The 27,473-nt window shown below is 47.3% G+C and overlaps 2 protein-coding genes across 2 annotated transcripts; one reads left to right on the top strand and one right to left on the bottom strand.

The window, feature by feature from the left end:
* The first annotated feature begins 1,963 nt into the window (after positions 1–1,963).
* LOC123116440 (uncharacterized) lies at positions 1,964–7,016 on the top strand. The gene is made up of 5 exons (XM_044537396.1): positions 1,964–2,245; positions 2,352–2,637; positions 5,040–5,201; positions 5,292–5,355; positions 6,708–7,016. The coding sequence occupies exons 1-5, from the start codon at positions 2,105–2,107 to the stop codon at positions 6,847–6,849; spliced, it is 795 nt and encodes a 264-aa protein (XP_044393331.1). The 5' UTR covers positions 1,964–2,104; the 3' UTR covers positions 6,850–7,016.
* Positions 7,017–20,107: 13,091 nt separating this feature from the next.
* On the bottom strand, positions 20,108–22,989 carry LOC123116439 (uncharacterized). Its single transcript, XM_044537395.1, has 4 exons — positions 22,729–22,989; positions 22,438–22,596; positions 21,873–22,320; positions 20,108–20,452 (listed from the first exon to the last, which is right to left on the bottom strand). The coding sequence occupies exons 1-4, from the start codon at positions 22,922–22,924 to the stop codon at positions 20,449–20,451; spliced, it is 807 nt and encodes a 268-aa protein (XP_044393330.1). The 5' UTR covers positions 22,925–22,989; the 3' UTR covers positions 20,108–20,448.
* Positions 22,990–27,473: the final 4,484 nt, after the last annotated feature.

Genomic DNA, 27,473 nt, shown 5'->3' with positions numbered 1-27,473 from the left:
GCTTGGTACCTCATCTTGTTGATGGAGGTATATCCATTCTTCAGTACGCTGATCATACAATCATCTTTATGGAGCATGACTTGGCCAAGGCGAGAAATATGAAGCTGGTGTTATGCCTTTTCGAACAATTGACCGGGTTAAAGATTAACTTTCATAACAATGAGTTGTTCTGCTTTGGTAGAGCCAAAGACGAACAGGAGGCTCATAGGCAATTGTTTGGGTGCGAGTTGGGGGATTTACCTTTCTCTTACCTAGGTATCCCAATCCACCATCGTAAGCTGACAAACAGAGAATGGAAGTGCATCGAAGACCGATTTGAGAAGAAACTGAGTTGCTGGAAGGGCAAGCTCATGTCATACGAAGGCTGATTAATTCTGATTAATTCGGTGCTCACGAGTATGCCTATGTTTCTCCTATCGTTCTTTGAAGTCCCAGTTGGTGTCAGGAAAAGACTGGACTTTTATCGATCGCATTTATTTTGGCAGGGTGATGAACTAAAAAGAAAATACCGGCTTGCTAAATGGGATATCATTTGCAGACCGAAAGACTAAGGGGGTATTAGTATTGAGAATCTTGAAGTAAAGAACAGATGTCTTCTCAGTAAGTGATTGTGGAAGTTGTCATCTGAGACTGATGCCACGTGGGCGCAAATCCTTCGCAGCAAGTACCTACAGACAAAATCCTTGTCCCAGGTCACAGTCAGGCCGACTGACTCGCCTTTCTGGAAAGGACTGATGAAAGTCAAACAATCCTTGTTTAATAGGACAAAGTTTTTTATTGGCAACGGCGCCAGTACACGGTTCTGGGAGGATACTTGGCTCGGCGACACACCCTTGGCCATTCAATATCCGTCTTTATATCGTATTGTTCAACGACGTGAGGTGTTCGTTGCAACGGTATTTCAATCTATCCCCCTTAATATTTAGTTTAGACGGTCGCTAGCAGGCAATCGTTGGGAAGAATGGCTCCGTCTAGTTAGAAGACTGATGGAGGTTCAGCTTTCTCAACAACCTGATGAATTACGCTGGAAACTGACTAGGTCTGGAGTTTTCACAGTTAAATCAATGTATATTGATGTTATTAATTCGAACTCCATTCCTACCTCCAAGCATGTTTGGGTTGTCAAAGTTCCATTGAAAATAAAAGTGTTTATGTGGTTTTTTTTTCATAAATAAGTTATTTTAACCAAGGACAACTTGATAAAACGTAATTGGACAGGACCTACTAGGTGTAGTTTCTGTGATCGGGATGAGACGATCAAACACCTCTTTCTTGATTGCCCGTTGGCCAAGGTCCTTTGGCGGACGGTCCACATTGCTTTTAATATTACTCCACCGAATTCTGTCAACACGTTATTTGGGACATGGCTTAATGGGATTGAGCCTGACTTAGCGATACATATTCGTGTTGGAGTTTGCGCTTTGTTGTGGACTATTTGGAATTGCAGAAATGATTTGGTTTTTAACAGAACATCACGTATTCACTTTTTGCAGGTTATTTTCCGAGCCACGACATTGATCCGTTCGTGGTCGCTACTCACTCCGATGGAGGCTAGTGAGCTTTTGGTTAATGGATCCATCCGCTGGGAGATGGTAGCTCGGGATATCTTCAACCGGTTTGGATGGCGGTCATGTAATAGGATAGGCAATTAGTTTACCTATCTATCTTTAGCCAGCCGGTTGTGGCGTCTTTGTTTGGCTAGTTTGTATTTCTAGTCCATTTTGGCTCTGTGTGAGCTTTCTTTTCAGTTTTTTACTGTTGGAGACTTTGGCACCTTATTTGGAACCTTTTCATTTGGTTAATAAAATGACCGTATGCATCACTCTGATGAAGCAGAGGCCGGGGAGAACCCTTTTTCGAAAGAAAAAAATCTCCGCTCTCCACACCTTCCATAATACGCAGTACCGCTTTAGTTACCTCATCACCGGACATAATTTTGTGGGACGAGAAGAGCGAAAGCTGGCCAAACCCAACATAAGTAGGCCAAACCTAATTGATCTCGTAGCCGATCGATATCCTAAATAAGCACGGGGGCATGCGCTTGGTTGGTTTTCAAGTCTAAGCCCTGATCCGGCTTTTCATCGATCGTTCGAGTTCGCGCGTGATGGCGCCGCCGGCCTTGCTTCCTAGGGCGAGCGCGTTGCGGCCTCTTGCCCCAGCCTCTTCTTCCCCCCTCCGCGCGCACGTCGTCGCGGCCGCCCGAACGCCCCGCGCGCCGCCACGCACAGCGCGTCCCGTGTCGCTGGTGAGGGCCGTCGATCGATCAGTCGGTCGCCCTGTACCGTTCATATGCCTGCACCTGCAGGTCTCGATCGATCGTTGCTGTGACTAACGCGTGCCGTCGATCGCAGCTCTGCACCCCGCGCAGCAACGTGGACGCCGCCGCCGCCGCCGGCGGCGGTGGCCCCGACAAGGAACCTTACCGGTGGCCGTGGGGATACGAGGACCCTCCCGCGTACGTGGAGGAGGACATCGTGGAAACCCAACTCAGGTTCGTGCGCGAGTCCGGGGAGGCGGTGGCTGCGCTCAAGGCCGCGGCCGCCGACGCGTGCCGCGCGCTCGTCGACAACTTCGGCGACATCCGCTCTCTCAAGACCGTCTACGACGTCGAGGACTACCACATCGGCATGCCATTCGGTATGTATAGCTTGATCGGTTTTTATATGCAGTAAAAGCAGCTTGGTTCAAAGTTCAAACACTGTTAATCGTTCAGCAAAAGCGGCCAAGTAAAATCTGGTGACACAATCGCTGGTAGAGTTGCCACGTACCCAATGGGGGAAGCATGTGGATTATATTGGGCTTAATTGATCTTGAACTCACCTTAACATAGATCGGAGAACAAAAGCGGTATAAGAGGAGAGGAATTGGGTGAGGGGAGATGCCACGTACAGCGGGAGGCGTGGGGACTTGGAAGGGGGTCACTTCTTGTTTCACATGTAGGTTTGCATGGTCCCACCTGTTAGCATTTGGATGAAGAAAAATGTTACTACCTCTGATCTATATTAATTGTCGCTGATTTAGTAGAGTGGACGGGCGATCGCTAAGTCAATTCTTTATAATGCCCCTAAATTTCAGTTGTGCCCTGATTAAAGGATAATGTCGTTATATATTACTATTTGACCGCAAAACTGAGCCGGAATTGAGAAAAAATTCATAAAGAGCAAAATTACAATAAAACACAATGTCAATGTATAATTCAGTACAAGTAGGCATCAATCAAATATATACCACATATACACTCATTATTCACAATGATGTCGCTATTGTTGTGATACTGTCTGATCATGACATGTGTCCAACCTTTGAATTGTGCAATCATCCTACCAGAAAACAAACATAAAAAGCTCAGGGGATTCACTACACTTTGGACAAAATTTAAGAATGCAAACATGGACCAACCAGCTGACATTGTAGAGCAAACTGTAACTTTGGTTGGATCTGGAGATATTGCTACCGGCCCGCACTGGTGAACAACGCTAGAGGATGGAGGATGGTGGCGAGAAATGGAAAAGGTGGACCATCTGTCGCGGGCTAGAAGAAGTTGACCTGGTGGGTGCTTGATGATGGCATGAACAAAGCCGGTGGCGGAGAGCTAGACGTGGAGGAGGTTGTGGTTGTCCATGAGAAAATCAGGATGCAGTTTGGTGAACAAGGTCGGCGCCATCATTGACAACATCAGGAGGCAGAGAATCTTGAGGCAAGACAAGCCCGCCGGTGGTGATGTAAGCGACCATGGCAGGATTAAGGGGAGGGGATGGGCTGAGAGATCTGGGTTGTGGGTAGGTGGTGGCAGTCGACACTGGTAGGTGGTGTCACCGGAGGAGCCCTACGGGATGGAGGTGAGAGAGAATGAGAAGGGGCAAAGGTGGTGTCAGAGTAGGTGGTGGCGGTGAGAAAGAACTATGGTGCACATGGGGCAAGAGCACGGGAGGGGGGCGAGGAAGAAAGAGAGAACGAGAAGGGAGCAACGCGGAAATAGAGAATGAGAGGGGAGCGAGAAGAAGAGAGAAAATGAGGGGAAAGAGGTACTCAAGAGCGGGATTAGGATATTGTGGGTCACGCAGTGGTAGTGTAGCATAATTTTGTGGAAAGTTTTGGGGCACCCTTATTTGGGCATCACAAAGAATCTCGGGATACTGACCCTGGGCAGCTTCCCGTAGATACATGCAAATCCAAGCCAGCCATGTAAATAAGTGGCCAAAAAAGTTTCATGCTTTCTCGCATGTGAGCCCTTGGGCCTTGAGGATGTTGTATAAGCCCAAACTAAGTGCCCCTTAGTCAGTGGCGGATCTTGAGAAAAATTTAAGAGGGGTCATGACTGTAAGGGGAACAAATTAGTAGGTAAGGATGGGCTAATCTCTAGTTGAAACACTAGTTAGGCCTAAAATCTAGCATGCTATTCAATGAATCCAAAAATTAGGGGGGGGGGGGCACTACCCCTATTGGTCTACAGTAAGCTCCGCATTGCCCTCGGTGGCCTTTTTCTTTCTCATTGATGCTTTATATACCTTGATTGTTAGTTTCATTTACTTTATCCAGTAAGCTTCATATATCAAACATAGGGACCAAACCCAAACGCTTGCTAGTACGCTTGCCATCGGACGTAGGAAGAAGGGAGAAGAGGACGAGGAATATAGAGGATCACAGAAAAGGCAACGGAAGAGGGAGGCGGCCTAACTTGAATGTCAAGGTGAGAAGGTGGAAGGAGAACGATAGCAATGTGCACTATAACAAACAGGAGGGGCGCAAGGGAGTGGGAAAGAAGATGGACGAGAGGGGGTGTTTGTACTCTAACCTCTAGAGTTGTTAGTCCTTACCAATATCATTAGTACTCCCTCTGTAAACTAATATAAGACCTTTTAGCCTTTTAGTGATCTAAAAGGTCTCATATTAGTTTACAAAGGGAGTACATATTATTAGTTGGTATATATACAAAATGGTTTTGCATACATATTATGTTTTGCTGCTCTAATCTCATTCAATTGTTGGTTGTTGTCGTCTCATCCCAAAATTTAGGAATTTATTTCTTCCTTCTTCAGGTGTGCTCATTGCATGCATTGGTTGCTATCAACTGTGGAAGCTAGATCCCTCGACATTCCTAGATGTTGTACTAGGCTACGCATTCTACAGGCTCAGTGTCTTGGGTTCACACATCCGGAGACAGGGATTCTCGAATGACCTGTTTGGGCGCCTCAAGTTTGGTCAGTTGTTGTACTACGCAGTTGGTAATTGGAACTTGTATGTCTAATGTATCAAGCCATGTAAAGTGCTATACTTTTCTTTCTATGCAGTTATTGTCATAATCATGGCCGTGAAAGATTTCAGGAAAAATCTCGCTCCCATTGATTTTATCAGGTATGAGTACCAGCTTAACTTTATACTGCAACTTTTTTGCGAGAGCATTTCTATATTGCATTGAGTACCTAATTATTTTCTTGTCGAGATTACTAGAAGCAAAGATTTTAGATGTGTAATTGCATTGCAATCAACAAAGTAATTTAATACTATATCCATTCCAAAATATACATGATGTCCTACAGTAGTTGTAGTCAAACTCTTGAACATAATTCGGGTATTGATGCATACAACATTATTAAGATTGGCCAGATAATTAGGGAACACATTATTCTATGCAAAATATTACTCGCATGTTTCTACAACAGTTAAATTTGCGTCTTGAACACCCGTATCCTTGCTTATAAGAGACTAAAGCATTTAGCTTGGTCCAGCGACTACAATTTGTCATTTTTTCGCACATGTACGTATGCACACGTAATATTTGTTTCCCATAATGGCCATAGGTCTGCAGTTCTGCCTTAACTTTTGACGGCATGAGTTTCCAACATAGAGAAGGAATATTTGCATCCCACAAATTTGTATGGAAACATTATATGAGGAAAATAGTGTTCACACCCTGCACTTTGACTCTTTGAGTATTGCACTCCACTTTAACGATGCAATAGTGTCGGAACATTTGCACTAGTACGTTTTTGATCTGGTATTACTTGTATGTGCATAATTATATGTTCAAGTTAAGGTAAATTCTGGGTAAATAAAGGTATCTTTATTATGAAAATACATTGATAATATACCTACATTTCACATCCAATTAATATTTACTTATCTTAGTGAAGAGGGTTTAGAAGGATAATTATGTGCTTTACACAAAAATAAAAAACTACGAAGAGTGCACACCAAATGTTACTCAACAAAAAGTAGTTAGAATGTCGGGACGTGGTTCCATTCGGTTGTCCCATTCGGCAGAACCGAAACAACAATGTACCTGAATTTGATTTAATAAATTAATAAAGGATGCAAGGTGCCACATTGCCAATATATTTTGATATATGCACCAAAATGAAGCAATTTAAAACTTCTGTTAGTGATACTATGCATGCTCCTACCATTGAAATATATGTTTATTTATGCACCAAAATAAAGTAGAATCAACACTTTTTAAGAGATACTCCTTAGTGCTACCATGCCAGTATATGTTGATTTATGCACTACGGAGTGTTATTTAACATTGTGTAAAAAAATTGAGTTGTCTGGTGCCTAAAAAAAGAGAGAGTGAGCCAAATGCAGTGCTTTCCATTTAACAGGTAGAGTATGTATTCGGGCTCCATGGAGCCCGGAGCCAAAAATGTACACTCACTATCTCTTAATAATGGCTCCGTTGGTTAACGCTTATTATTTTGTGCTCACAGGACACCAGTTTATGCCCTCTATTTCATATCCTTCCTTCATGACATAATTGGTCTGAAGAAGTATGGCAAATATTATTTCGCTGTGACCATCGAACTACTAAAAACTCAGGAGGGCAGATGCAAGCTAGCGAGTTATTTCTAAACGTTTATTCTGCTAGTGGAGTGGCCATTTTCTTCTCTAGCATAATCCATATTATAAGTACTCCATATTCCATATGATTATCAGATCAAACAATGTATTTGTTATCGAGTTATTTCTAAATATTTGTGCCTTACAAAATCATCACTCCAAAATGTTGTTGGAAATGCCATTTTTGGAGCATCGATTTTGTTCCACGGCTTCTACGAATGTCATTTCACAATGAAATTTTGCAAGCGTTGAAAACTTTTGTCAATGCTTGTTGCTAAAAAAATTCAGAATTTGTTGAATATTTTTTCAATATTTTTTGATTGTACTGTTCACCTGAGCTGATATGAGCTCGGGCTAAGAAACTACATGTCGTTTTGTCTTCTCTTAGACCCCTCCCAATGCTTCACTTTGTACAGGTGCTAAGCCTGCCATGCAGGCAAAAAAAATGATGTGACAAGGTAATTAAGAGGAGAGAGATGAGTGTTGTGACTCCAGGAAGAAACAATGCAAAGCGCGGGAACCTAGGGAAAACACTTAAATGAAAGAAGCCCACCAATGCATTGATAACTTTAGTTGCTAAATCATTAAATGAACGATGATTAGCTACAACAAGTTAAGCATCTTTGTATTGGGGACTTTAGTTGCTTAGCTCTTTAATGTGCTTAGCACCTCATTTTAGCACTAGTGCATTGGAGAAGGTCTTATGTGTAGGGATGATCTCTCAGCGTATAAGAGGCTAAATATTTTGTTATGCACAATTTTCTAGTTAAAAATCAATCACCGTATACTCCCTCTTTTTAGAGATTCAAATGGACTACCACATACAGATGTATATAGACATAATTTAGAGTGTAGATTCACTTATTTTGTTTCGTATGTAGTCACTTATTGGAATCTCTAGAAAGACAAATATTTAGGAACGGAGGGAGTAGATAATATGTTGAGAGCATGCAAGTATTAATTGCTGAGTAAATTGCAGGGCCGACCTGGTGGCATGTGTGCGCCCCAAAATACTTTCTCCCTAGATTGTCGCTATGCGAGAGGAAATTTGGTGCACGCAGGGGCGCGCACACGTACTTTGTTGGCTGCACCTTTGCGGAGCAATTCATGAACCTTTTTTTTTTTTTGCATGAACTTGGTTTCGCATATCCCATACATGCATCTTCGTCTTCGCTATAAGGTGTGGCGGAATTTACATACTAGGCGATTATGGTTAGTTTATTCATAAGTTGTTAAGTTCCGTTGTACGAAACTTAAGGTGAACAAGAAGTTGATGCGGGATGTGACCATGACGCAGATGCGCGGTCAACAGAAAGCTTACATGTGCCTTTGTGTGCCCCAAAAAAATTTCTTATCGCTATGCCCACTTTCGTGGTGTTCGACAAAATGCTTTTGCCCCGTTCCACCGCCTTCTCATGCACACACGCCCGTGTCAACAGGGTGCGTTCCCAGCGCTAAGAAAGTGTCTAATGTGTGTGTTCAGGCATGAACACGTCACCATATCTCTCCGGCGTCAACCGCGATATGCAAGATACATTGACGAGGTCTTTGGACACCCGAAACCCCACATACTCGGGAGGGACCCCCATCAGGGCGGGGGGGGGGGGGGGGGGGGGGGCTATAGGCTGCCCTAGTTTGACCTCATCTCCCATAGGGCCTCGTGGATTGCTGGCTTCAAGCACAAATAGCGAGGAAGAACAAAACTAGGGAAACATAGAAAAGATAAAATAATAGTGATAAATTGATTTGTCGATTGTGCGTTGTTCAATACGGCATCACCTCACATCTATTTACCAGGCAACTAGACTTCCCGTACAAGAAAAAGAGCTCCCAATCCCATCCAAATCTTACCATGATTACCGAACGCCAAACCGGAATGAAATGGGAAGGCTCCTCCGCTACCTCGCCAGGTGCGATCGACCCCTCCCTCCACCTAACCCCACCCGCGCCAAGGAAGAGGTTGGTGAAAAAACTTTGTGCTCGTTGCCGCGCAGGCAGCAAAGGCCGGTGGCATGGCCGCAGTGAAACCACGATGGCCACTGGTCGACTTTCCCTTGCTCTGGCCGGCAGAAAGCGTGTGACGAAGCCGATGGAGGCGATGAAGGCACTCTCACAAAGGACTAGGAGGCGACGAATAATAGTAAGAAGAAGGAGTCGGCATTGAATGCGATGGCTCGTCCTCGTCCTCTTCCGATGGGTCGAAGCCCGTCTCTGACCACCCCTCCGCCTCCTTGTCTGACGCGTTCGCCTGTCGGCGCCACAACTGAGAGCCATGGCCACCAAGTGCTCGATAGTATGCCGATGAGGTAATTTTTCTTTTTGCGCCGAATACGATAGTTTATAAACGACACTAGTTCCATGTTATATACTTAGATATACCATGAGACCCGTAATATGATTCGTGATCTCGGAACGAATCTCTTCATGCATGATTGCAATGCAAACACATAATCGCGTGGAAGATCAATAAAGGACATGCCTGAAATTCATGCAGCTAACACTACTAGGGAAAACCTTATACACAGAAATTTAGCAACATCGCGGGTCAAAAAAGCGCGCTAGTGCTATATAGCAGTAGCGATTTAAGAGAAACCGCGCTACAGATACAAACTTAGCAGTAGCGCTGGTAGTCGCGAAAGCGCTACTAATATTCTCATTGGCAGAATGATAGGCTACGCATAGCAGTAGCGGGCTTAGATGAAACGCGCTACCGCTAGGGCATAATTAGCAGCGCGTTTCCAGGAAAGAGCGCTACTACTAACGGAAATAAAATAAGATGAAAAACAAATAGAAAAGTAAATGAAAATGAAAGAAATAGAAAAAGGAGAAAGGAAAAAATAAAATGTAAAGCAAAATAAACGAAAAAGCGAAAAATCGGAGGAAGGCATAGCAGCAGCGTGTGTTTGTAAGAGGCGCTATAGCTAACGTAGCTGCAGCGCGTGTCCTAGACCCCCGCTATAGAAACAGAAAAGGAAATTAAAAAAGGAAGAAATTTACATAGCTATAGCAGCAGCGCGTTTTGCAGAAACCGCTATAGCTATCTTAGCGATAGCGCGTTTTGCCAAACGCGCTACCGCTAAGTTTGACTTAACCAAAAAACAGTTTCCCCCCGGCCACTTCTCCCCAAATCCCTCAACCCACCCCGCGCGCCGCCGTCTCCCCGATTCACCGTCGCCCCACTTCGCCGCCGACGTCGACGCCACTAGAGCCGTGCGCCGTCGACGAGACCGGAGCCGCCCCCAACGCCACGGAGCCGCGCGGCCTCGTCAACGCCACCGGAGCCGTCGTCGACGCCACCTTCCTCGCCGTCACCGGAGACGCCCCTGCCTCCCTCGCCGTCACCGGAGACGCCCCTGCCTCCCTCGCCGTCACCGGAGACGCCCCTGCCTCCCTCGCCACCACTGCCTCCGTCGCCACCACCGGAGCCATCATCTATAAGCCCCCACCCCTCCTCTCTCTCTCATGCATATAGGTTAGCCAGTTTAATTAGGTTAATTATCTAGGTTAGGGAAAAAATTTAGTTAGGGCTTTGACAGAGAAGTAGTTAGGTTAACTAGTTTAATTAGGTTAATTATCAAGGTTAGTGCAAAAACTTAGTTAGGGCTTTGACAGAGAACTAGTCAGGTTAACTAGTTTAATTAGGTTAATTATCCAGGTTAATTAGTGCAAAAATTTATGTTAGGCTTTGACAGAGAACTAGCTGCGTTAACTAGTTTAATTAGGGTTAATTATCTAGGTAAACTAGATTAACTAACTAGGTTAAATAGGTAGGTTAATTAGGTTCGTTGGATTAACAAGCTAGGTTAAGTAGATTGGCAAAGGTTTTTGATTTTTGAAAAGACCACTATTTTTCAAGGAAAAGAATTTAGGCAAATTTTATTTTTCATTGAAGTGGTCATGTTATATCTTTTCATTGAAGTTGTTCGATTGTGCCCAAGTGGCTTTGTTGTTTCCAGGGAATGATGCTGAGTGGCCTATGTGTTGCCGGAATGTTGATTCATTTCTGTTCTGGCAAATTTCAGGTTCTCGATTTGTCCACTTTTTAGCAAAGGTCATGCCGAAATGTCCCGTGAATTTCGGCATGACTTGTGCTACAAACTAGGACATATCGAGTGCCCGGGATTTGCCGCACCAGGAAGGAGTCAACATTCCTGCAAAACAATAGTCTTTTTTTATGTCATTATTCATTTTATTAGGTCTAGAATTAATTGACTAGATTTAATCATAGGAAACATGGCTAGCAACGATGAAGGACAGGGTTCTGGTGATTGCGACGACGTCTACCGGGCGGTAGACGAATTTTTTAGCCTTACCGACGATCAACAGATGTTGTTGCTGGGCCCACTGGTGGCATCGGGGACTGAGACCGACACGCAGACCGGTGCTGAGACCGACACGTAGACCGGTGCTGAGACTGAGACCGGCGCTGAGATTCAGACCGACATCGAGACCGGCGCTGAGACCGGTGCTGCCTCGGGGAGCGGAACCGGTGTAGAACCGAAAGCAAAGAGGCAACAGGTTCCTAACAAACTCAGGACTACTAGACTGGTGGTCACAGAGGTGGACGACGGCAATTTTGAGCCAAAGGCGCCCGATGAAGCGCGCGCGTGCTACGGCAATCAAATAGGCTACATCATACGGACAACCGCCACCATCAACGATGAGAATCTAAAGAAGATAGAAAATATGAGGAGCTCCCTCCTAAAGAAGTTTCACCAGATATTCTTGTTCCCGGGCCGGAATGAGAAGGATTATGAAGATCTAGACAAGGACCCGGCAATGAAGAAGATAAACAAACACGCCATGACCAAGTTTAGCAACGCGTTGGCCGCCTGGAAAAATCGAGTGAAAGCAAAGATCAACGACGGGGAACCCTACTCCGAGATTGTAAAGGATAGTCCGACAATCACGGAAGAGCAGTTTCAAATATTCAAGGAGGCTTGCGAGGCCGAAGCTGCCAAAGAAAAGTCTAAGTACATGAAGGGGATTCAAAAGAGGAACATTGGGACCCACCACCTCGGAAGCCGTGGTTACGGCGGAAAGAGGTCCAAATGGGCCAAGGAGGACGCGGAAGCCGCGAGTCTGGGCATCCCAGGCCCCTTGGCGGATTTCACCGTCCTGCAGGAGCGTGACGTCCTGAGGGCCCGGCACCGTTGGGACCCAGTGAAGAAGGTTTACGAGACAACACCGGTCATTACGGAGTTCATGAGACTGCTGGTAATTTTAGTTTCTGATCAATTCGACTGCACACGTTAGTCATATTTGTAAACGATCCTTGTGCCTTTTGCAGAGAGAGCAGCACCGGATTGCGGCCGAAAGCGACTCGCCGTCTGAGGCATTGGCGAGGCCCAAGTGGGACACTCCATTCAACCGGGCATTGAACATATTGAAACAACAACCGGTGGATACTCGACCGTCGTATGGACGCGTGCACGGTGTCGGAGACGGCGCCACGTGGAGGAAGTACTACCGTGAGACCACGAAGGAGAAAAAGGAAAGACGGAGGTTAACTGAAGAAAGCATCGACAAGAAGGTTGAGATTGCGGTTGAGAAGAAATCATCTCAGACAGTCGCAACAGCGGTAGCTGCCGCAAAACAGGCGATTGCAGATATATCTACTTCCTTGGTGACGGGCGTTTACACTTGGACAAGGTAAAATCTAGAAAAAAATGCAGAGGACTTTCCCCTTGCTGACTTCTTGGCCGCACCTGCTCCCGCACCGGCTCCCGCACCTGCTCCCGCACCGGCTCCTGCACCTGCTCCCGCATCGGCTCCCGCACCTGCTCCTGCACCGGACGTGCTCGGTGGTGCCTCCTCTTTGGCTGAGCTCGACGCCCTCACGGTATCTGCCACACCGGCCCCCTTCAATATAAATGTATAATCTCCCGTTTTCGTTGCCTTTCGGATGTCTCACGTCGCAGACTTTTCTTTGCAGGCCGACGAAACCCCGTGCACCATATTGTACACCATCGGCGAACAGAAGGTGGACGTGGGGAAGGGGACGATAATGGAGCCGAAGGAACCATTGTTCCACAGCCGGTCGATCCCCTCGAACGTCTTCAAGGTTTCCGTGGCCAGTGTCAAACCGGGCCACGAGAATTTGCCTCCTCTAATACTAGTGGGGGATGACGACGAGACCCCGTGGCGGCTTGGTGATTGTTGCAATGGGTGGGTCCTGTTGTGGCCAAAGAGTCTGCTTCGTATGGAGGCGGCCGGGAGCACACCCATGAGCATGCAGCCTCAGCAAGGTATGAACATCAACACCCCACCTACCCAATTAGCGTCGGGTGTCGGGTTGGGTGATAGCGGACGAGGTAAGCAGGTGGCTCCATTAGTCGCTGATGACGTCGCCATGGATGAGGATGAGGATGACGATGGCGCTGAACAGTATGTCTATACTGGCGCCTCCTCAGGGTTTGAGCATCATGAGTCGGTGCCTGAATTACCGTCTCAACGTATTATTGACGACCATCCGGTGGTAAAGAAGCCTAGGAAGAGAGCGAGGAAAGGCAAAAAAGCTGATTCTATGATCCAGTCGTCTCAGCAGCCTCGGCTTCAGGACCGTGTAGATATCCCCGATGCTGATAAATGGCATATCCCCGGTCGACCAATCCTACCTGAAACAGCGCTACGGGCCAGATTCGGTGATCTAAGGAGACTTCATGACGATGTGCTGCGGGTAGAGAAAGGCCTCATCGCCTGGAAAGATCCAGGATACCCATTCTACGTGGTTAACGTTCCGCGGCAAATGTCGTACGTCGACGGCTTCCCGCGGATAAGTTCTTCCTCCGATTTGATTACATATTCGACATGTTTCACGTGAAGAAACTGGATTTTACGTTTGTCCGCCTTTATACCTTGCACATGAACTACATCATTGGGGTTGAGCAGATACGTTTTATCTGTGTTGCTGACCCGTACTACATGCACGAGGGCTTCTTGGGAGTCTGTGCACAGCATCGTGAATACGCGAGGGATTACATCGTCAGTTTCATGCTCGCCAATAAGGACAAGGAGGCGATTCTCGTGCCTTATCATCCCGTGTAAGTCATTCGCGCTGCTATCCTTCCTTCGATTTCAATAATTCATTTGCACGGTGGAGGCTAGTTAATTTGAGGTGTACTTATTTTGCGCAGCGGCGGGCGCGCCGTCCTCATCATCCTTTACCCCTGATTCTCCCATGCTCTTTACTTGGACTCGTCGAAGAACATTCACAAAAAGGATTACACCCACATCAAAGATGTTCTCGACAGTGCTATATTTTACTACCAAGCAAGGGGTGGAGAGGTTAGGGACATGAAGAGAAGGGGCGGCAGGGCCGCCTTCAGCCATAAGACCGACTTCTGCTGCATCCAGCAACCGAACGATTCTCTTAATGATGGATTCTATGTCCTACACCACATGATGGAGTACAGACGGGATCACCAGAACCTTCACATGGCACCTAGATCTGGTGATGCCCATATTCTGCAATGGGCAAAGGACATAGGAGATATTGAGGATCATCGACTTCGAGCTGAGTTCTATAACATCCAGCACGAACTTGCCCAAATCATCATGAATGAGGTCATCGGAAAAACAGGGATGTTCCATGCAGAAGGACAAATGTCGCGGGAAGACGTCCAAACATGGATAGCCTCTCAGCGTCTCGACATGAAGCCTTTCACTAAGCTCGATGACTATCTCCCTGACATGGATGGATGGCACGACATGATGGAGTGATTGTCGATATATGACAATGTGTCCGTTTAGTCCATACTTTCTTTTATGACAAAACTTTGAGTTATGCACGGTGAAACTTTATTTGTGATGTAATTAAACCGTCCTCCTCCTCGACTAGCGAAAATCACTCTAGTTAGGTCATTTTGGGTACGATGAACTTTGTTATTTATGCTTATGATATGTTGTTTCTATTTTTGCCAAGTCTGTCTCTTTCTGTTGCTCAACTATATATGTTGTATATCATCGACTCATGTGACGATGCAGGTGCATAGATCATAGATGGCGAAGAAGTGCTACGCCAGGAGTATATATACGACAAGTGGCCGGAGTGTCAGGCCCAGGTGTACCGGTTTTCGGTTTCCGAGCGACACGCAGTACTTAGTTTAGGTTCACGCTAATGCGAGAGAGGAATACGAACTCATGTACTCAAAGTGATAGCTATTCTCTCGTATATCATTGTTTAGATGGATGACGATGTATTTGCAAGTAATCGAGACTTGTATCGCTATTTTCGAGATTGATGACGAGAGACCACTTTGTGTTGGATGATGATTATGATGATGACATGATTTGATGAGACTAATTGTATGTATATGCTATGATTACATTTGTATGTGGATGATATGCTAAAGATTATTGTATAAAGCCTATTCAAATAAAAAACAAATATGCAGGAAAAAACTAATAAAACTAGTAGTAGCGAGGGGGGAAATTTAGCAGTAGCGCCGACTTACCAGTAGTGCTTCCTGCTGAAAAGCGCTGCAGATAATATCAGTAGCGCCTTTTTCCAAAGAGCGTTACAGCTATTCATCAGTAGCAGTAGCGTGGGTCAACAGACGCTACTGCTATACGTTAGCTGTAGCGTCTTATTAGTAGCGCCGGTACCCGCCTACTGAGAGGGCCAAAACCCGCGTTGCTGCTAGGCTTTTCCCTAGTAATGTAATGCGTAACAACCTATGGGTGACTCTCTATGGCAGGCGAAGAGCTCGTCCTGCTAGCACTAATCTGGGACATAGAGTCACATGTTGGGCGGCTCGATAGAACCGTTGCCAACAAATAACCTGCCATACTTCAGGCGCAGGAAGCCGCTGCGATTGAGGTTTTTTCGGGAGCAGGCAAGGTTTCTTCCGGGAGAACAACAACGACCAGAATGGCTAATCAAGGCCCGAAGTCTTCGTCATCGATGGCTGCCTTTATTTTCCTAGCACTTGCATTACAGCCTGCGTGCTGATGGCCCTATGGGGTTGTATTGAACTTAATTTATTTATGTTTCTAAACCTTGTTTTGTGTATTGAACGCTAAGGCCTTCAGTTCACTAAAACCAGGCAAATGCCTCCTTTCTAAAAAAAATACTTCAAGCCGTTCCGGCCAGCAGAGCTACCTCGCCATCAAAATGTTCACAGGAACCATAAGAGGGCGCGTGCTTCTCCTCATACCTTTTAGTGTACTAGTGGTTAGGGCCCGCCATTGCGGGCCTCTTGAGAGGAAGTTGTGCGTGTATTTCTCCCTCTCAAAGAAAAAATCTCAACATCATCTTAAAATTAAAAAGAAAAGTTTCTCATAACACATGAACATCACATCCATCGCAAAAAGAAAAAGAAAAAACCTAAAAAAAATCTTAAAATGAAAAAGAAACAAAAGTCTCACTTTTTTTGCGAGAACAAAAATCTCACTTCCATCTTACAAAAATAATCTCCAAAAATATTTTTCTCAAAAAAAGTCTCAATTTCATCTTTCAAAAAAAAAATCAAAACCTTTCTCAATTTGAACTTCCAGAAAAAAATTCTTGCCACGGCCAACCAGCATGCGCCACGTGGCCATGCTGGTTGGCCGCCATTCTCCCCTAGGTTAATGTGTTTGATGACTCGACCCTCAACTTGGCTCCAATGCGATTCTCACGTTTAACTTGGCTCCAATGCTATACTCCGTGAAATAAGGTCAAACTCCAACGCAGGCATATATTTGGTATGTTCGCGTTTGTTTGGTTCCACGTGGATAAAAATCATGGCCCAACACACTGATGCAAACAGACAAGTGTCCGGTTTGATGTCCACCGTGACCCATTTCCGACCCAACTTGGGCCAGGACTGTGTCCGCTCGGACACACCACAGACGCCCTCGACGCCTGCCCGTTGTTCTCTTCTGGCCCGCCCGTCTGTGGCACACCCAATCCATTCCCTCCTCTCTCTTTCAAAACCATCTTGTCATGGTCGACGTGCCAAATCCCGCACGCCAGCCCGCTCCGTGGCCCCAAAGAAGTCGTAGGCATAGCTGAAGAAGGTGCGCACCCCGGTGAAAACGGCCGCCAAGTCGTTGAAGTGCAAGGGGAGGAGCCAGCGGGAGAGGGAGAAAGAAGACGTTGCCCTCGCGTCCGCCGCCACCGCAGCATATCAGGTGTAGGCTGCTGCTACAGAGAATGAGGCATCATCGTCGCGGCCACACAAAAGGCCTCCTCATGATGGGCTTCCGCGGCGAGCCGACCATTCTCGTCGCCGCCACTATGGCTGCGGCCAGAAAGGGCTCGATGGCGGCCCAACCGCCGCTCCCAGAGTCGCTGCGTGCGTCTACCACGATGCCGACATACGGGTACCTTCTCATCCACGACCACGGGGCGTCCGATTCTCCTCGTGGCAACGGGATGGCTCGCCGAAAATGGGTGACTATATGTCGGGCTTGTACATGGTGTCCCCCGTCGACCTCGACGGCACCCATGTGGCCGACTAGTCCACCGTGCAATCCATCGAGACGCAAAGGAAGTACCCGCGGGTGGTCTTGCTGGCCAACTTGCCCCATGCCCGTGACTTGTTTGTTGAAACGCCCACCCCAACACCAGCCTAAGTGTTTGAGGAGATGATTAATGAGGGTGGTCAAGCTTATGATGAGGACAAGACCCAAGACTGTCTAGACGGCCAAGACCAAGACACCCAAGGCCAAGACACTCAAGGCCAAGACGGCCATGACCAGTACAATGATGGCAAATACTCTGAAGACAGCGAGGGTGTTGACATCGACGGAGAGCCATTGGAGTTCGAGGATGAGCTATAGGCGCAAGGCCGGTCACAAAAGAGGAGGGAGAGCGTGAGGACGGGAGCATACACCGACGCGGAGGACAAATTCATTTGCGAAGCTTGGATAGCAATTGGACAAGATCCAAAAATTGGTGCCGAGCGAAAAGGAACCACATGTTGGAAGAGGGCTGACAATTAGTTTCATGAGCGTAGGAAGTCCGAACCCTACAAGTTTGAGAGTGACCGGACTGACATGTCAATTCAAAAGAGGCGGGGCTTCATCCAAGCCGAATGCAACAAGTTTTATGGCGCTCATGGGAATATCAAAGGCTGGACCGTGAGTGGCATTGGGATCAAAGACATGCTATGCATTTTCTTCCCTTGTTGGTAAAGGGCAAATACCATCCTCATATGCATATGAACCTATCTTGTTCATTTCAAATGTAGGCATTTCAAGCCTTGGACACCTTCAAGGCCAAAAATGCCAAATGCATTCACCTTGAGCCTTTGTTGGAGGATGATCAAGATTGCCCCAAGTTCAGGACCAATATGCCGCTCAAAAGAGAGGTTGGGGGCCCAAGTGAAGTAGAAGAGGCCGAGGGGAAAAACCAATTGCAAGGTCAACGCGAAGTGTGATGCTTCTTCAATTGCCTTGCAAGAAACTTTGAAGGGCTTCATGACCCTAAAAAAGAGAGGGAAGAGAAGAAGCACCAAGAGAAAGAGGAGGCAATGAAGACCTACTTCGACATAGAAAAGAAGCTCGGGGTTGAAGACGTCAATGTCAAAACAAAAGCGAAGGAGGTGGAGATCGAAGAGGCCAATGCCAAAACAAGAGCAAGGGAGGTCGAGCTCGCGCATATCACCGAGGAAGTGGAGATCATGGCGGTCTAAATGAGCAAGATGACTCCGAAGAAGGAGGCATGGTTTGAGAGCAAGCAAAAATTCATCCAAGACCGAGACTATGCTTGACCATCCTTTTATTTGTCCGTTTGTCATGAACTAGGACCAAGACTCATGAACTATGGCCATGACGATCCTTTTGGTGCTATGTTGTATGCCGGCATGGCATATGATACTATGCAAAAATGCTAACTATTTTGCTTCCCATTTTTCTATCTATTTGCTATGTTTGGTTATGTTATATTCAAGTTCAAAAAACAGCAGAGAGGGCCAAATGGGCGGGCACTTTTGCCGAGCTAGACCAAATGGGTCAGCGGTTGGGTGCACTGCCCGGGATGGCGGCGGACAAGGCCAGAATGGGGACGGAAGTGCAGTGCACCACGTCAGTCCGTAAGATAGCTTTCGTGAGACTCATCCGTAAGTGCAGCAATTTCGGGGACGGAAAAGGTTGGAGTTGGCCTAACACTCGCCATACAGGCTGGTGGTCGGTATAGACAAATCTTCCCGTAGTGAAGGGGCTTATAGTCAGATGCCAGCTCGTCGCCTAGAGCTCTCATCCAGCTGATGTACTCGACAACGGTCATCTGGCCCTTCTTTGTTGTGGCCAAGGCGATGCGGGTGTTCACTGTAGAGCTCCGCTAGGTGAAGATCTCCTGGATCGCATTCCAGCATGCCATGGCCGAGGCCGACTGGCCGTTGTGCAGTGCGCCGCCTTGAACAAGGAGTTGAAGAGGAGCTGAGCACCTGCGAGCCGTGTGCCGCCCAAACTTCATGCGCTGGGTTCGGCCTAGTGGAGACCTTGCCGTCCTCCTTGTCACTGACGACCTCAAGCTCTGCAAGGCGGCGCCTTCTTGGAGCCGTCTAACATACCCGTTCACGAGGTAGCCGCGAGGTCATTACGTTCGTGACTTTCTGGAGCAGGAACCACGACGATGGCAGGGCCATGTTCGAGCTCCCGGACGAGTTCGTGGGCCTCGCCGGTCACCACTCACCACCGACGCGCACGGCACAGCAAAGGTGTCTGTGTACAAGCTTGCTCTCGGCGTGTGCGTGGCGCCGAGGGGCATAGAGGAGCTGCTCATGCCTGATCCTGCCGTGCAGCAAGACGAGGAGCTCTAGAGCGCCGACGCGACGCCTCCAAATTTAAACGGGCACGGTTGGCGATGACCGGCCGCGGCAGCAGCAGCAGCAGAAGATGGCGTTCTTGCCACTCCGCTGCGTCGAGCGGGTTTGCATGATGGAGGCGCCGGAGATGGAAGGCCATCCTCGGGAGTCTGGGGCGCCTGGGGCGGAGGAGAGGAGCTGCTGATGCCTGATCCCGCCGTGCACTACAGCGCCGATTCGTCGGAATTCAAGCGGGCACGGTTTGGCGACGAGCCGACGACCGACCGCGGCGGCAGTAGCAGAAGGTGGTGTTTTTGCGTCGGCCGGCGCCAGATCCAAGTGGACCACCGGCCCACCGCACCCGGGAATGCCCAGGACGCCACGCGCATTTCATCAAACACCATTCGGGAATTCTCAAAAAAAAAAAATTCAAACACAACTCGGGCGAACACAGTGATTATTGTTTTAGGGGAAAGCATTAAAAAACAGGTTCCAGCAAATCGCCCATTACATGGGCAGCATAGCAATTAGAGGTGTAAGTTCATACTCTCCTCGCAGCTTACACCAAATTGAGTGAAGCACTGTGATAATTTGGCGATACATACCACAATGGGGTGCAAACGAAACGATGGACATGTTTTTACAGGGAAAAAACAAAACAATGCAAAACATGAAGGCATTGTTCGTATGTCTCTCGTGTTTGCCCACCAGAGGTACGGCCGCCACAAACCAAACATTTTCGGTATCCAATCATAGTCTGGAGTATCTTGCTGTGCTTATGTAGAGTTTGTATCAGTATCTGGACTTCTGTATAGCATCGTTCTTCACAGGTGCCAGCTCTTGTCTTTTTCCAACGAAGCGTGACAGAGCCACTCCATCACCTAGAGTAGACAGAGTAATGAGGTTGTTTAGTAATTCATCACAGTTTATATATACACTACACCAGTGCTAATTAATCTTTACCCATTCTAAAACATAACGTACTTTTAGATTTGTGAAACAAAGCTTTAACATGTGACTTATGCAATATAAAATCACGACCATAAGTAATGTTCAGTAGGGATCTATGCAGTATGCACACAATTCCGTTTTATGTCATATATATGATCTGCTCCATCCGTCAGAATATTTAAGGCATATCTTATGAGCAATCACAATGATGAACACTAAATTTTAATATTAATTAGTTCACAGAGATATTGGTTCACATGAAACCTGCACACTAAATTTAAACCAACTATTTTGCAGATATAGAAGGTTAACAGACATAGCCATTCAGAACTATAATGGTTGAACATCAAGCTTCCGAAGTTTATCTGTATAGGCCTTTAGTTTGTCCCAAGAAGAAACATTAGCAAAAATTAACACATTGGTACCAATAGACACAATGTATCAATACTACTATAGGTTAAGCAAGCTACACTGTTGCATTTGCATTTGTATAAAAAAAGACTACTATAGTCACTTTTTAGACAACTGACAGAAGAGTGTGGAATATTGGTTCACATAAAACCTGAATACTAAATTACTAATATGTAGTGATTCTTGAGACAGTTTTGTTTTAGCAAAACAAAATATATCCTAGAACAGAACCAGAAAGAGAGAGTAAGAAGCATGGATTTGCTCGCATGTGGCTACCATATCCATACGTCAGACTCAAGTGCCTAATTCTGCAGATATATAGAAGTAATAACAGATAGCCAGTCCACTGCTAAGAAATCTACTTTCTAATTATCTCAGGTGTAATGGTTGAACCTCAACTTCTCGATCTGCGCACATGCCTTAAGTTTATCCCAGGAAGGAAGGAAAATGACAAGCTGGTGCAATCAGACACAACATACGAATATAGATGCTAAGCAAGCAACAGTTTGCATTTTAATCTTTTAAAAATGACCATGCAACTGCTTCCATGCATCAGTGGTGCACACAATCCACTTCCACTACCAAGCTACATATTGAGCCATCAGGTTGGCAGGGAGCAAAAGAATATGTACTGCACATTGAGCCAACTATTGGTTCTGACGCTCGTTTGTTTGGCAGATAATTCAGTTCATCATGCAAAGTATCAGTAACAAATGCTGTTCGATAAATTACAAGCTGCAAGCACATATTGAACCATCAGGTTGGAAGCAGGGAGCAAAAAAGAACACGTACTAAATATTGAGCCAACTATTGATTCTCACGGTCGTTTGTTTGGCAAGTAATTCCGTTCATCAAGTGGAATATCAGTAACAAAATTCTGTTCGATCATTCACAAGCTGCAAGCACGCATAAAGAAAATGAACATTCAGATCTAGATACCTCTTGGGCCCTGACCCAGGGAAGAACAGCTTCTTCAGAAGAACCAAAACGTCCGCCAGGAACTTGGAGACTTCACCAGCATCCTTGAGTGTAGTTACCAGCAGTGTAGCTCGGGGATCACCCTTAGCAGAGATGTAGCAGAAGACCACGCACATGCCCATGGCTACCAGCTTGCATCCGGCGCTCAGTCTTGGGTGGACTTCGTTGAACTCATCAATAGGACTCAGCTTCTCCTCTCCCTTGTCATCGGAGGGCGCTCCCTTGTCAACGGCTTGAGCTCGCGATGGTGAATACACCGCCTGGATGTGCAGCGGCACGCCTGCAAAAGTACGGCCGAAGCTACCGGATCCGCCACCTCCTGCAGCCGCCGCCGCCGCCACCAACCACCTGGGCGCACCTCCGAATCCGACCGCCGCTGCTGAGCGATGGGTGCCACCGGGACGAAACCCTGCATGAAATCGTCCGAAATGGATACATGTCGATGACTAGATGTTCGAAGTATCTTCTAACAGGGTGTATGATTCGTAGCAGAGCAGGAGAATCTCGCGATCTTCTCTCGACTTACCTCGGAGCGGGAGGTGGGAAACCCGGCGGCCGCACGCAAGGTGCCCGTTTGGTCTTGCCTGGATCATGGAAGCAGACCGAGCGGGGCCTAGTCCCACAGCGCGAGAACTGATCTCCAAAGCAGGATCCAGCCCCGTCACAACGCCGGCGGATCCCAGCCCTACCGCCGCCCGAGGGCGCAAGGCAGCAAGCCACGAAGTCGTGTAAGGGCGCAAGGCAGCAAGCCACAAAGCTATATCGCAGACAAGTTGCATTCCAAGGTCTATACAGGGATAGGCGGTTAGTTTGTCACCTCCGTGCGCCGCGGAGATGGCGGAGCGTGCCGTGGCGAGCGGGAGGTGGCCGCCGCGGGGCCCCGCTGCGGGCATGGGGATGGCCCGGCGGCGTCGTCGCACTCCTCCGGCCGCCGCCTGGAGGTCGAGGCCGAAGGGACGCGCCGCGGCTGCGCCCCGTGCGCCGGTTGCGAATCCGGCTGCGGCAGCCTCCATCCTCGGCGGGGGTGGAGAGGGCGCGGGCGCGCGGCGCAGGACAAGCGTGTGACAGAGAGGGGAGGCTTTCGTGGGGAAGAGTCTCACCGAGTCGCCATCCGGGTGGGCTATTTACACTTCTCTGTTGCGGGCTTGCGGGCCGTGGGGCATCGGACGTGCGCCGCCGTTGGCCCATGTGGGCCTTTTATGTCAGCCACAGTGTGTACCTTTTTATTTATTGAAGTAGCCACATTCCATTAAATATGATGATTACAAGGAACAAGGACGTGGAAATTATACAAGACATCCAGAGAAATTGATGTCAAGAAGTTACGCACAAAGGAACCTGTAAAAGAAAAACAAAGAGTTTGAACATCAGATCCCCTTGTACCTTGTCGGATTATCACCTGTCCATCACCATTGTCGTCGTAGCGTCGCTGGAGGCCGAGAATCTTTCCCATTCCCACCTAATCTCGGCACCGCCGTCTTCACCCTATGTAGTCGAGGAAGAAGGGCGGCGCCTCCAATCTGCATCCGCTCACCCAACTTCAAGCCATCAAATTCATCTACAGAGGTTGACCACGCCGCCATCAAGAATGACAAGCACCAACCACCAGATCCTTAATTCGCCAGAACCGTAGACCAACGAGACAAACTGAGCCGACTGCTCCCCGGCGTCACCGATTGGGGAACCACCAAGTTGGGGAAAGCACATCGTCAATTTAATACGACGCGACATCGTCCTCTCCACTGAAGCAACGCCTCCACGAAACATGAATCCTACCCTCATTACACGCTGGATTCAAAACGCCGGGTCCCCTCCCCCTCCCGTCGCCGGAGTGGCAGACGGAGGAGGCGGGGACCCACAACCTCACCGATGGAGGGAGGGAGCGGAGCTTTTTGCCTCTCAGATCGCCAAAAGAGCAGTTGTGAGCGAAGCCAGTGTGTACCCGTTAGGTGAACGGATAGTGCCTCAAAAAGAAGGTGAACGGATAGCTAAATCCAAATGCCCCTAAAAATAGCTAAATTCAAATATACCCCCAAAATTAAAAGCGAATCATAATTTGAAACCTACCCTTCATTGTTTTCGTCTCCCTTGCTGCCTAACCCAGCAGCGATTGATTTCGCACAATAGTCAAACTAGTTTTGCATTTTTCTTCCATTTGGTCTTGGCGCATGATTCTAATCTAGTATACTATGACAACCGTTGACTACCCTCTATCAAGTACTACAAAGTCCCAAGTGCCACTTTGTATTGGTCTTAAAATATATTGCTAAGCATTAATTTGGCAATTTTTCTCTTCTACCTCCGCCAAACACTACATCTAACTGTGATCCTACTATCTGCACTCCAGGGGTTGATAAAACTGAGGGCATCTCCAACGCGACGCCTATTACGCCCTTATAAGTCTGGATGGACAACACGGACACTTTTAGGCCTCCAACACAGACGTCTATTTTGGGTCGGGCATTTCTGGATGTATGTACTTCCCTACACCGGCCCCAAACTGAGGTTTAAGCGAGTCTGGACGTCCACTACGGCGGCCTCTAACACTCCGGATCCACCCAAAAAAATAGTTGAAGTCGGCTTCTTGTCTTATTTTTGCATATCAATGGATTTTTTATGACGAGTCTATGAAGTCTGTGCTTGAGACATCTCAACATCTTGATCTACCAAACCCTTTCTTGCCTTCTTCCTCTTATAGTGTTGACCGGAACTCGAAGCACCTCCACTGTGAATAGAAAGGAGGAATAGCATAGGAAAGATAAGTGCACAAGTCCATGAAATCCACGAGACAAAAACAATAGTGCGGAATTCCGAAAGAGAATCCAGGTAGCGGTAGTACCGGATCTAGTCCCGGTAGTGCCATTGGACCGAGAGCGGTAGTACCAGTCCTGACGGTCGTAATACCACTCACTTGTCAATGAACACAACGGATCTAGGCCTGGGATTGAGGTGCCCAAATCAAACATCAAAACCTCTATAATGTAGCTTCTGGAACAATGGGTACTACTCCTACTCATCTGAAGAGATTAGCCAAAAACGTAGAATCCACCATGCAATGAAGGTTTTACAGGTTGGAAGCACTAAGCTCAAAGACTTGCACTAATCATAGAGAACTCATCAACCAAATAAGTGCCTCATGGCGTTATTAAAGCATGGTGCAGCAAGCCAAGTATATCATGGGGTTTGATTGATAGGTACAAGACCATCGTTTCACCCGGTCACATCAATGATGCTAGTCTATAATGGTTGCATGCAAATAATGTTGGGGAACGTAGCATGCAATTTCAAAAAAATTCCTACGCTAACGCAAGATCTATCTAGGAGATGCATAGCAACGAGAGGGGGAGAGTGTGTCCACGTACCCTCGTAGACCGAAAGCGGAAGCATTAGTTAACGCGGTTGATGTAGTCGAACGTCTTCACGATCCAACCGATCCAAGTACCGAACGTACGACACCTCCATGTTTAGCACCACTTCAGCTCGATGACGTCCCTCGAACTCTTGATCCAGTAGAGGGTTGAGGGAGAGTTCCGTCAGCACGATGGCGTGGTGATGGTGTTGATGATGTGATCCGCATGGAGCTTCGCCTAAGCACTATGACGCTTTGACTGGAGGAGTAAACTATGGAGGGGGGCACCGCACACGGCAAGGAGAACAATTGATGTGCCTTTGTGGTGCCCCCCGCCCCCGTATATAAAGGAGGAGGGGAGGAGGCGGCCGGCCTAGGAGGCGCGCCAAGTGTGGGGAGTCCTACTAGGATGAAGGAAATATGCCCTAGAGGCAATAATAAAGTTATTATTTATTTTCTTATTTCATGATAAATGTTTGTTATTCATGCTAGAATTGTATTAATCGGAAACTTAGTACATGTGTGAATACATAGACAAAACATATTGTCCCTAGTATGCCTCTACCTGACTAGCTCGTTAACCAAAGATGGTTATGTTTCCTAACCATAGACATGTGTTGTCATTTGATAAACGGGATCACATCATTAGGAGAATGATGTGATGGGCATGACCCATCCATTAGCTTAGCATTATGATCGTTACAGTTTCATTGCTATTGCTTTCTTCATGACTTATACATGTTCCTTAGACTATGAGATTATGCAACTCCCGAATACCGGAGGAACACTTTGTGTGTTACCAAACATCACAACGTAAATGGGTGATTATAAAGGTGCTCTACAGGTGTCTCCGAAGGTGTTTGTTGAGTTGGCTTAGATCGAGATTATGATTTGTCACTCTGTGTTTCGGAGCGATATCTATGGGCCCTCTCGGTAATACTCATCACTATAAGCCTTGCAAGCATTGTAACTAATGAGTTAGTTATGGGATGAAGTATTACAGAATGAGTAAAGAGACTTTCCGGTAACGAGATTGAACTAGGTATGATGATACCGACGATCGAATCTCGGGCAAGTAACATACCGATGACAAAAGGAACAATGTATGTTGTTATGCGATTTGACCGATAAAGATCTTCGTAGAATATGTAGGAACCAATATGAGCATCTATTTTCCTCTATCAGTTATTGACCGGATATGTGTCTCGGTCATGTCTACATAGTTCTCAAACTCGTAGGGTCCGCACGCTTAACGTTCGATGACGATATGTATTATGAGTTATGTGTTTTTGATGACCGAAGTTTGTTCGGAGTCCCAGATGAGATCACGGACGTGACGAGGAGTCTTGAAATGGTCGAGACATAAATATTGATATATTGGACGACTATATTCGGACACCAGAAGTGTTTCGGAGAAGTTTCGGATAAAACTGGAGTGCTGGAGGGTTACCGGAACCCCCCGGGGAAACTAATGGGCCTCATGGGCCTTGGTGGAGAGAGAGGGGCGGCCAGGGCAAGGCGCACGCCCCCTCCCCCTTGGGTCTGAATTGGACTAGGTAAGGGGGAGCGGCGGTGGAATCCTACTAGGACTAGTAGTCCTAGTAGGACTCCCCTTGAGGGGCACGTCCTAGGAGGGCCGGCCGACCTCCCCTTGCTCCTTTATATACGCGGGAAGGGGGCACCCTAGAAAACACAAGTTTCTCTACCAACCGTGTGCAGTGCCCCCCTCCACAGTTACACACCTCAATCATACCATCGTAGTGCTCAGGTGAAGCCCTGCGCCGGTAGCATCATCATCACCATCGCCATGCCGTCGTGCTGACGGAACTCACCCTCGTCCTCAACTGGATCAAGAGCACGAGGGACGTCATGGAGCTAAACCTATGCTGAACACGGAGGTGCCGTACGTTCGGTACTTGATCGGTTGGATCGTGAAGAAGTTCGACTACATTAACTGCGTTATTGAAACGCTTCCGCTTTCGGTCTACGAGGGTACGTGGACACACTCTCCCCTCTCGTTTCTATGCATCACCTAGATAGATCTTGCGTGTTCGTAGGAATTTTTTTGAAATTACCACGTACCCCAACATAGCCCTAGTCCTAGTAGGATTCCCCCTTCCTTTTCCGGAGAGGGGAGAAGGGCAAAGGTGGAGAGGGAGAAGGAAGGAGGGGGCCCGCTCCCCCACCCCTTGTCCAATTCGGACTGGGCTTGG

This window comes from Triticum aestivum, chromosome 5B, assembly GCF_018294505.1.
Source record: "Triticum aestivum cultivar Chinese Spring chromosome 5B, IWGSC CS RefSeq v2.1, whole genome shotgun sequence".
Lineage (NCBI taxonomy): Eukaryota > Viridiplantae > Streptophyta > Magnoliopsida > Poales > Poaceae > Triticum > Triticum aestivum.
This window is presented reverse-complemented; position numbering and strand designations above follow the sequence as displayed.

Coding starts and splice junctions, on each gene's coding strand:
- LOC123116440 (XM_044537396.1), top strand. CDS start 2,105: ATGGCGCCGCCGGCCTTGCTTCCTAGGGCGAGCGCGTTGCGGCCTCTT. Junction 2,246..2,351: donor CAGCGCGTCCCGTGTCGCTG/GTGAGGGCCGTC, acceptor CGTCGATCGCAG/CTCTGCACCCCGCGCAGCAA. Junction 5,356..6,707: donor GCTCCCATTGATTTTATCAG/GTATGAGTACCA, acceptor TTGTGCTCACAG/GACACCAGTTTATGCCCTCT.
- LOC123116439 (XM_044537395.1), bottom strand. CDS start 22,924: ATGGAGGCTGCCGCAGCCGGATTCGCAACCGGCGCACGGGGCGCAGCC. Junction 22,597..22,728: donor CATCTCCGCGGCGCACGGAG/GTGACAAACTAA, acceptor GGGCGGCGGTAG/GGCTGGGATCCGCCGGCGTT. Junction 22,321..22,437: donor TTCCCACCTCCCGCTCCGAG/GTAAGTCGAGAG, acceptor GATTTCATGCAG/GGTTTCGTCCCGGTGGCACC.